This window comes from Amphibalanus amphitrite, unplaced genomic scaffold (assembly GCF_019059575.1).
Source record: "Amphibalanus amphitrite isolate SeventyFive unplaced genomic scaffold, NRLGWU_Aamphi_draft 001917F_arrow, whole genome shotgun sequence".
Classification (NCBI taxonomy): Eukaryota; Metazoa; Arthropoda; class Thecostraca; order Balanomorpha; family Balanidae; genus Amphibalanus; species Amphibalanus amphitrite.
In genome coordinates this window covers 72,054-82,663 of record NW_024883410.1, presented here as the reverse complement: position 1 = coordinate 82,663, position 10,610 = coordinate 72,054, and the positions used below count along the sequence as shown (strand labels likewise).

Below are 10,610 nucleotides of genomic sequence, written 5' to 3'. Positions count from 1 at the left end.
CAATGCAACTTTGAATGTAGCTAACCTGTATCGTTACCCTTGCAGCTGCAACTTTATCTATTGACGTCCTCTTTTCGAGCACTCCGCATTAAAATATCGGCAGTCAAAACCATCCGTTGAGATTGGTAAAACCGCACATTATGTACTTTAGCGGTGGGCTGTAGGTAAGTACCTCTGCACGGTCTTCAGATGTCGCACATTCGCAACGCCCTCACTGCTATAGAGGAGCTTTCACAGGGAAATGAAACTTGCAGGACCTAGTATCCATTTGGAGTCTCACAAATTTTACAACTCGGATTTTTCCTAAAGTTCATATGAATTATGAGGTAAGGTCATTTTCGTGAACTCACCATTATAAGTCAATGGGAAAAATGAAAACTGCTATTCTGGCGCCGGGAACGATCTCCAACTATCTCAAGCGCACAGAATCGTGATTTCATGCACTCCTTGCAAGGTTCAATGAGTCACTTTTGCAATGTTGACCTTGCGTGACGTCATTTTTGACGTCATTAGGGTCATATTAGTTTTTCGTCAATAATTCCCGATCGAATTGAGCTAGCGAGTCGGGAAAGCCACCAATGGACTCAGGGAGACCTGCCGAATCGAATGATATGCGACATGACTTCCTTCGACCAATTTCGTGACCTGGGGGTGCTGACAGGTCTGCGGTGCCCCTGGGAGGACTGTGGTGTCCCTGACAAACCTGAAGTGCCAACGACAGGCCTGTGGTGCCCCTGAGAGGTCCATAGTGCCCCTGAGAGGCTCATTGTGCCCCTGCGAGGCTCATTGTGCCCCTGCGAGGCTGACGGTGCCATAGAGATATTATATACATCTCTATGGGTGTTGCCCTTGCTAGGCCGCTGGTGCCCCTGGGCCTGGGCCCTGACAGAACTGTGGTGCCCCTGACAAGCCTGAAGTGTCCCTGACAGGCACGTGGTGCCCCTGACAGGACTGGGGGCCCCTGACAGGCCCAAGGTGCCCCTGCAAGGCCGGTGTTACCCCTGCAAGGCCTCTGGTGCCCCTGGCAGGTCTGTGGTACCCCTGACAGGTCTGTGATGCTCCTCGCAGGCCTGTGGTGCTCGTGCTAGGCCGAAGGTGCTTCTGACAGGCCTGTGTGACAAGCTTGTGGTGCCCCTGACAGACCCGTGGCGCCCCTGCTAGGCCTGTGGCGCCCCTGGCGGACCTGTAGTGCCCCTGTCAGGCCTGTGGTGCCCCCGGGCCCCAAGGGGGATTCATGAGCCATGTGAGTTGTGACCCCCCCCCCCCCCCCCGCCCCTGGATCCGTCACGTCACTGGCCCTCGGAGTTCGGCGTAGGGATCTCAGAGCCAGCCAGTATGAGGGCCCAAAAAGCAGACCTCGCCGGCAAAATGACCACCACAGTCGACGGCCGGCGCGGCATAAGACCGTTGCCTTCTGACGAGCAGGCGATAGGAAGCAAAATATTACTTTACGGACTAAAGGCAATACGAAGGTATCCCTTCAAGCTTGTGTAAGATAAATTCCACGCACTAGTTACGAATGTGACGCAACTTAGAAATGGCTAAGAAATGACTCCATTTGCTGTAACTCTACCCATTTTATGCAATTTTAAAGACATTTTTATTCAGAATACGTTTAATGAATATACATATGATAACTAAGGCTTTGTTAGTGAAGATAAAAAGAAATTACATGTGAAAAATTTACCACAAAAGTGTGTTACGTCATTTGTATGTTACGAACGCGCCATCAAATGAAAGCCGAAGCACGTGTCCTTGAAAAGCACATCCGAGTGAGAGACATGTGTGTGTGTTGTGTGCAACGATAGATGTTGGAGGATTAAGTCTAGTTTTTATGCCTTTTTAAACCTCAATAGTTTGAATGCGTCCAATATCTGTCCCTAATGGTGCATACAATAGATTTCTGAAGACATTTGGATCATAGCACTGTTTGATTTTCAACAATTATGAAGTTACTGCGCAAGGACATCGACAAGGACGGGAAAGGGTATGCTTTTATTTGATGCATTAATTTGCTTTCTTGTCTTAATATAGCGTGCTTCAGCTTAGCATGCTCCCTTCAATTTGGTCTCACAACCTTTTTGGAGTTCAGATATATCCAACATGGACCGTATTTAATTATGGTCATCTTCAAACATCTGTCCAGTGAATTATGATTATAATATAGTTCATTGACGTTTTATTTTTGTAGGCTATCTACCTGAACCTTCCAAGGATCATCAGTATTTGAAAAAGTGAAAGATGCCAGCTTATTCTGGTCATGGCTGGATGGCTCAGCTTCTGCGGATTCTTATGATACCTATGCGCAATAGGAAGCTCTGCAATTATCTGATTGTTTTAGTTGAAGGCGATTTCCCTCCTTTTGCATCCTTAAAAAAACTGAAGAAATTAGCACAACATAGATTGGCACCATATCATCATCATCATTCTTTATTATGCACCGCTGTTACAGCGACAAATAAAATGTACCTACATATTATATACATTTGTGTGATCACAAATGATCGGAGCCTCAGGAGCAGGAGCAGTGACAGCACGTGAGGAGCCTCAGTAGAGCACATATGGCCTTGGAAGTTGGAGAAAGCAGTAATATACTTAACTAATCATTAGTTTTGGAAAACAAATTTTGATCAACCCCAATGCCCACAAGTCGCAACTGACCTCAAGTGAATTGGGGGGGGGGGCTGGATATTGCTGCCAAATTCTGATACAGAAAATATTCAATTTCTTATTTCTGTGAAGACTGGAAGGACCATTTTGCTCTTAATAGATTACATTTTGCACTACAGAAATTATCCAACCAGATCACACTGGCAGGTTGAAGTTCTTAAATGCCAGGCAGATCAACTTTAGAGTGCCATCATGTGATAGTAAGACAACTTTTAAATGAGTGACCAGAGAAGGCCTTCAGCCACATTATTCTGCAAGTTACGCTGAATAACTCAAAAAATTTGGAAGAAAATCTGAGTGCCTACCTAATTGTTTGTTTCAGAATTGTTGCGTTGATTCCTGAGGATGCTGAGGACATTTGGCACGCCTACAATCTCATCCACCCGGGAGATGCAATTCGAGCCTCGACAATCAGGTGAACTTGCTGTATGTGTGTTTCTGTGTGTACTGCTAACGAAAACTTACCTCATCGAACAACCCTGATCGAACTTTCCGGCATCAGGTTTCCCTCTTCCCAGTCTTCCCTGGGCCACCTACCAGGCTGGCGGACAACCCCTGGGGCAGATTTGTTGTCAGGGGGGCTCCGCATTCGCGGTGACCGCCGCATAACGAGCCGCATAACGAGGTACGAGCCAGCGCAAGTGGGGCCGACGGGTCGTCTCGTCCTAGTTCGGCATGAACCGTGAGGCTTTCGGTCTGGTGAAATTCCCATGTGTATGGTCGTCAAGTGTGTTTAGTAGATGTTTCTTTTGCAGAAGGGTGGTTTTATTGGTTGCAACCCATTTTATTCCGTGTTTTATGCTTAACAGTCCGACGTTATGGGCGCCTTTGCAGTCGGGGCGCCCCCTGTCCCCCCAAAAAAATCATCATTATTGAGCAATGCCAATTGTGCTAAAAATACTGCTGCAGCCTATGTGAACCCCAGATGTGTATTTTGCACCACCACAGGATTTCATGGAGAGGTCAGCCTGATACCTAAATAGTAGACATTGCAGCATTGAAATGTTATATAGAAAACTCCATATTAATTCGACTTATGCAGTAACGAGTGAGTTTTATGAGTAACATGTTCTTCTTTCTTAAGCAGTAGTCATGAAAGTGAATTGTTCCTTCGACATGTGCAGTGTACAGTACACAATACACGCATATGCCTTGCTACTATTCAGTCCAGGTACTTGTTACTATGTACCCGACCGAGTCGGCCACGGGCTCCCAGTCTAGTAACTTTGTAACATTCTCTCTCCACCTGCAGGAAGGTGCAGACCTAGGCGGCCACGGGTTCGTCGTCCAGTTACATTGTAACCGCCCCCCCCCCCCCTTCACCCGCAGGAAGGTGCATACCTAGTCTGCCACGGGCTCGTCCTCCAGTTACATTGTAACCGTCCTCCCCTCCGCCCTCAGGAAGGTACAGACCGAGTCGGCCACGGGCTCCTCCTCCAGTAACCGAGTGCGCACCACCCTCACCATTCAGGCGGAGGATATGGACTTTGACACACACGCGGCCGTGCTGCGCATCAAGGGCAGGAACGTGGAGGAGAACCAGTATGTCAAGGTGCGGTACCGCCTGAGCGAGCTACGCGAGGATGGGGTCAGAGTAAACGGTTGATCTTACATTGGCGGCGATAGTATCGGGCCCAGAGTGTTGAGATTGAAGTGTTTCGGAGGTCTGCTCCATTAGACAGACAGCTCCGAAATGGGGGTAGACGACCCATGCCCACAGTGTGTTTGGTGCATTTTTGTACTTTTATCTAGCTTTAACAAATTGCCGGAAGGCCGTATCACCGATGGCTTTAGTCAACTATTAATTGTGTAAAGCCATTGTCTGTTAGATGCAGGGCTGCGGAGTCGATGGATTTTCGGCGACTCCGACTCCGACTCCGACTCCGGCTTTCAAAAACTAGCTCCGACTCCGACTCCGACTCCGGGCAGAATTGTCGACTCCGACCGACTCCAACTCCCGACTCCGACTCCGCAGACCTAGCAGGGCTGCGGACTGCGGAGTCGACAGATTTTCGGTGACTTCGACTCCGACTCCGGCTCGGGTTTCTAAAATCGACTCCGACTCCGACTCCGGTCACAACTGTCGACTCCGACCGACTCCGACTCCGCAGCCCTGGTTAGATGCGTCTGTTTTTTTCTTGTAACATATCTTGGTTGAAATAGGGAATCGTTTTTCTGTGTTATCCGGCCCCAAAGTGTCACGGGTGCCGGAGAGATGTTCCTTTTTTTCTGCTTTACGAGCTTATTTTTCCTCTTCTGGCAGATGGGAGCGTACCACACCCTGGACATAGAAGCCAATCGAAAGTTCTCTCTGCAGAAGAATTACTGGGACTCCATCTCCATCGAGCGGGTGGAGATGGCCTGTGACCCCACTCAGGTACGGTCGCTGGCGACGACCTGCGGTTAGCTTCGGTCATTGTGATGATGGTTGACATTGTAATGTCATCTTTTCGTGAAATATCAACTCCCCGCAGGGGGCTGACCGTGGTCAGAGCTGCTGCTTAGCCGGGGTCATCTGGCTCCGGCTGTGCGGCGGCTGTGACTTCGGCCAGTAAGGGGAGTAGCGCCCCCTCGGCCCCAGCTTGACGCGCGTTTTGACCTGGACTTGCCTTGCTTACTGGATGGATTGTCTGCAGGATTGGCCCCGCAGGGGGTTGGCAGTGGCCGGGGTCGCTGTCGGACTGGGTTCCTTGGGCCTTTGCCCCGCGGCGGCCTTGGCCTCGGCCAGCAAGGGGAGTAGCGCCCCCTCGGCCCCAGCTTGACCCATGCTTGCTTGCGACTTGCTTTGATCGCTGGTTGGACAGATGGTACGGCCCGACTTTTCTTGGTTTTCGTGGTTTTGTTTCTCTTGAGCGGTCTCTGTTTGCTTTTGCTTTGCTTTTCACCGGATGTCCGCGTTTCTTTCGATCACAGCTTTCTGATTCTTTTCCTACCTTTTTCGTTGTTTTTGCACCCGCAGGAACACAGCCGAGTTGGGCTAGTGTAAGGGGAGTGGCGTCCCCTCGGGTACCAGCCGGTTTTACTAGGCTAGGCGAGCCGACCCGTACCCCAGGACAACGGGATCCTGGAGGTTGAGCCCCCCACCGTGCGGAGCCAGTCGCGGTGGCTGGGCAACACGCCTCTTTGGCCCTGAGTTCTGTAAGGGCGGGACACTCAGTGGGGCGCCGCACTTGAGGAGCCATTCCCAGTCGTGACGCCGCCGGGGGTGGTGTCTGAGAGGTGTCGCCGGCGGGGTTCGGGCACTTGTGCTCGTCCTCCGTCGGTGGGACTGATCCGTCGCTGCCCCTGGCGGTGACTCGGCTAGGCGTCAAGGGAGGAGGCGGTATCCGACCGTGGGGGGTGGTGAGTCTCTCTCTCCCCCGCGGAAGGTGCCGCCAAGTCCCGTACAGTCAGCTCGGCCGTCCCAGGCCTTGTAGCGGCGCCGTTGCGGAGCGTCGGCGGCCGAGCTGGCGGAGACCAAGCACACTCCATGGATAACTCGACCAACCCCCCTTCCCCCACTCTTACCAATCCTTCGGCCTCGGCCGATCCTCGCCCGTTGGCCTCGGCCGACAGGCGAACGGTGCTTGAAAAAGGTCCACGATCTCCTAAGATCCTCATCTTCCGGAGCGCAGACAGGGAGCTGAGCTCTCTGTCGCCCTTCCAGCGGAAGGATGGCTGCGACCGGTTTGGTTCGATAGTTCGTTGTGACCGGATGCGTGATGGCGCGCTGGAGGTCGAGTTCAGGAAAAGCGAGGAGGCGGCGAAAGCATTGGACGCTACTCGCTTCGTGTTCTCCGAGGGACGGGCATCCGGCCGGAGGCTCGTTTCCATCCCGCTTACAGTGGAGCCCCACCGTTCTAAGAACTCCTCACGAGGGGTCATTAACTGTTTCGATTTGAGGGGAGTGAGCGACGAGGATATTGCGGACGGGCTCGCCGATTTCGGCGTGACAGCGGCTCGCCGCATCATGACGAAGAGAGGCACGGTCTCGACCAACAACATCATTCTGACATTTGACTCTACCGACTTGCCGAGTGAGATTCGCGTGGGCTACGTGAAGGTTCGCGTGCGGCCTTTCGTCCCAGCGCCCATGCGCTGCTTCCGCTGCCAACGTTTCGGCCACACAAAGGACAACTGCCGAGGAAGACCCACGTGCTCCAAGTGTGCTTCGCAGGACCACACTGACGAAACCTGTGACTCGGAGACCCCCCGATGCGTCAACTGCGGAGAGGGGCAGACGCCGCACTCCGCGTATGATAGGTCTTGCCCTGCATACGTCAAGGAGAAAGAGATCATGACCATCAAGGCTACCAGAAATCTGTCTTTCAAAGAGGCCCGGGAGGTGTACAACCAGAGTCACCCGAAGACCTCGTATGCCCAGAAGGTGAGAGTCACAAACTCTACCGATGCCTCCCAGATGAGCGTAGCACAGCTCGTGCAGCTTCTCAAACGATTCGGCCTCACCGTCGTAGCCACTGGTGACTCAGCGGACAACACGGCGCCTCGTGCGCCGCCGAGCAACACAGAGCAGGCTGCTCAAGAGTCAGTGTGGGGTCCACCCAGTCCCGCTCCAGCCGCGAACGGTAATGGAGACGATTGGATCGTCGTCCAGCGCCGACAGGGTGGTCGGCGCCCCCCGGCGCAGAGTAAGGCGCCACCCACCCCGCCCCGCCCCCGACCGTCTACGGCGGTGCAGGAGGCTCTGCGGCGGGGGGAGGAGGAGAGAAGGGCACGTGAGGCGAGGAGGGCTCGCCTCGTCCAGAAGGCCCTCGAGGCTAAGGAAGCCTCGTCTGCCGACTCCGCCTCCGGGAGTGCCAATGCGGCTGTCGCCGCTGACACCCCGGAGACACCTGAGGCGGGGACTCGGCCCATCATGGGTCCCCCGCCGCCTCCTCCACCTCCGCAGCGGCGGCCACCACCGCCGCTGCCAGAGACGCCTGTGTCGAGGACACAGGCCGCCGCCTCGACATCCCCGTCGGGGCGGCAACAGCCCTCCGCGGCTCCAGGGCGCCTCGCCAAGCGGCAGACGCCCCCGAGCTGGTCACCTTCGGAGGGCGACGCCCCCCGGTCGAAAAGGCCCCAGCCGGGCCCGAGCCATGCCCGATCTGCCTCTGCTGAAGGGAGGCTTCACCGAGAGGGCTCAGGGCACCCCCGTATCCGCTACGGGGGGAGCGCCTCCTCGGAGTTAGAGGACCTAGTCTAGTCTTTCAGTCTAGTCATTTCCTCTTTTATCCTTTTATCTTTTTCGCGCTATTGCGCTTTTTTACCAGGTGCATTTCTCTCGGTGCTTTTTACCTTTTTTGTGGTCAGTCAGGTATCTGTGTGCGCCTTTGCCTCATGTTATACGCGCCCTTTTTGCGCCTTTTTAACCACGCCTTTTATTCTACAGTGGAACTGTAGAGGCCTCCGGGCCAACTACCAGGACCTACAGTCTCTTATCCGTTGGCGCACACCCCTTGTTTTAGGTCTCCAGGAGACCAAGCTAGCGCCAAACGTTACCTTTGCCATCAAGGGCTACTCTGTTTTTAGAAGAGACCTGGACACCCCTACCATTGCCCATGGAGGTGTGCTTCTGGCGGTTCACCACAGCGTACCTGCTCGCCAGGTGCCGCTGCAGACTCCTCTGCAGGCGGTGGCCGCCAGAGTTGATTTCAACCACCGGGAACTGACAGTGTGCTCTTTATACCTACCACCAGGTATAGCGCTCCCGGTGGTTGAGCTGCATCGACTTGTCGATGAGCTTCCACCTCCGGTCCTGGTAGTCGGCGATTTTAATGCCCATAGCCTGGCGTGGGGATGCGACACGACTGGCACTCGTGGTCGACTTTTAGAATCTTTTATCCGCGATGAGGCGCTGTGTATTTTAAATACAGGACAGCGCACCCATTTTACAACACCCTCCGGTCAAACATCGGCTCTGGACCTGAGCTTAGTCAGTCCGCGGCTAGCTCAGCTTTTTACCTGGTCCGTCCATGACGACCCACTCGGGAGCGACCACTTCCCAGTGTGGCTGGAGCACCAGGAGTCCCCAGTGTCAGGCAACCGTCCACCTAGGTGGAATGTTCGGAAGGCCGACTGGGGCGAATTCCAGGCCGCCGTAGAGGCCACGGTTTTATCCAGAGCCGACCCCTCTGTGATGTCTACAGAGGATTTTACATGTTTACTCATTGACTCCGCAAACGGGTGCATACCCAAGACGTCGAGTCAGCCTCGTCGTCCTCCGGTCCCGTGGTGGACCAAGGAATGCGGAGATGCGATTCGTGCCAGGAAGCGCGCTTTTAGAAAGTTTGACCGGAGTAGTACTACTGAGAACCTCATCGCTTTTAAGAAAGCGCGGGCTTTTGCCCGTCGCGTTTTAAAAGAGGCAAAGGCTGTTTCATGGCGCACGTACGTGAGTTCCTTAAACCGTTTTACTCCTACGACCCAGATATGGGCACGCATGAAGCGCATTGAAGGCCGGTTCAGCTCTGTTCCGCTTCCGGTTTTAAGAGTGAACAACACGGACATATCCCACCCTTTAGACGTCGCAGAGACGATAGGCCGTGCACTCTATCAGCGCTGCCGAGGAGAGCCGTCCTCACGACCTGCACCAGCCGCCGTGGACTTCAGCACAGCTGAAAATTTGATGTACAATGAGCCTTTCTCTATGGCTGAGCTCACGTCTGCCATCAGCTCGTTGCGCAGCGTCTCAGAAGGTCCGGATGCTGTCCACAACGACATGCTCCGTCATCTCCCAGCAGTTGCCCTCGAGGCGCTGCTAGCAACTTTCAATTCGCTTTGGGAGACTAGCACTTTCCCTGAGACCTGGCGGGAAGCCACTATCATTCCTATCTTGAAGGCTGGCAAGTCGGGACATGACCCTCTCCACTATCGGCCCATCTCTCTCACATCATCGCTTTCAAAGCTGATGGAGAAGATGGTCAATGTGCGTCTTAGCTGGTTTTTGGAACATCACGGTGTTTTTACAAACGCCCAGTGCGGCTTTAGAAAGCACCGCAGCCCTGTTGACCACATTTTAGCCCTCGACACCGAGATACGCACCTGTTTTACTGAAAAGAAGCACCTTGGAGCACTGTTCTTTGATATTGAGGCGGCCTATGATACAGTGTTACGACACAGAATACTTTCCAAAGTACACAAGTACGGCATACGCGGCCGGATGGGCCTCTTTATTAAGAACTTTTTATCGGGTCGTCGGTTCAAAGTCCGAGTTGGCAGTAGTCTTTCGAGCAGTTTTACCCAAGATAACGGAGTTCCCCAGGGCGGGGTGCTTAGTGTGGCGCTCTTTGCAGTGGCGATCAATGACATCGCTGATGATCTGCCGGTCTCGATCGGTAGATCGCTCTTCGTGGATGATTTTGCCATTTGGTTTGCCGCTTCAAGCGCTCGGCATATGGCCAGACAGCTGCAGCTTGCAGTGACGCGGTTGGAGAGATGGAGTCGAGACAACGGTCTTCGTTTTTCAACAACGAAGACCGTCGCTATGCACTTTTGCCGCCGCCGCTGCGGCGACCTTCCCTTGGGAATCCAGCTCTATGGACAGATGATTCCTACTCGTCCGGTGGCGAAGTTTCTTGGGATCTTTTTTGACAGTCGTTTAACGTATAAAGAACATTTTAGAACGCTTCGGGAACGATGTTTTAAATCCCTGAACGTTTTAAAATGTGTCGCCCGCACATCTTATGGTGCGGACCGCAGGACCCTTCTTCTTCTATATCGATCTATTGTACGATCGAAGCTAGATTACGCTTCTTTTGTCTACGATTCAGCGAGTGAATCTAGCAAGAGGGTCCTGGATACAGTCCATCATGCAGCACTCCGAGTAGCCACCGGAGCATTCCGCACCTCGCCCAGGAGCAGCATTCTTGCTGAGGCGCATGAACCGCCACTTTCACTCCGCCGTCAGATGTTGGGTATGCGGTACGCGCTGAAACTGCGCCAATTTCCTATGCACCCGA

The 10,610-nt window shown here is 53.5% G+C and overlaps 1 protein-coding gene across 1 annotated transcript in view; it reads left to right on the top strand.

Moving 5' to 3' along the window:
• The first annotated feature begins 1,534 nt into the window (after nt 1-1,534).
• The window catches only part of LOC122375776 (protein pelota-like), a 29,890-nt gene continuing 20,814 nt past the window's right edge, over nt 1,535-10,610 (top strand). The window contains exons 1-4 of the mRNA XM_043355275.1: nt 1,535-1,987; nt 2,993-3,085; nt 4,072-4,222; nt 4,934-5,047. Of these exons, the coding sequence (XP_043211210.1) occupies nt 1,947-1,987; nt 2,993-3,085; nt 4,072-4,222; nt 4,934-5,047 (399 nt within the window). The 5' untranslated portion in view covers nt 1,535-1,946. The remainder of the gene's footprint in view (nt 1,988-2,992; nt 3,086-4,071; nt 4,223-4,933; nt 5,048-10,610) is intronic.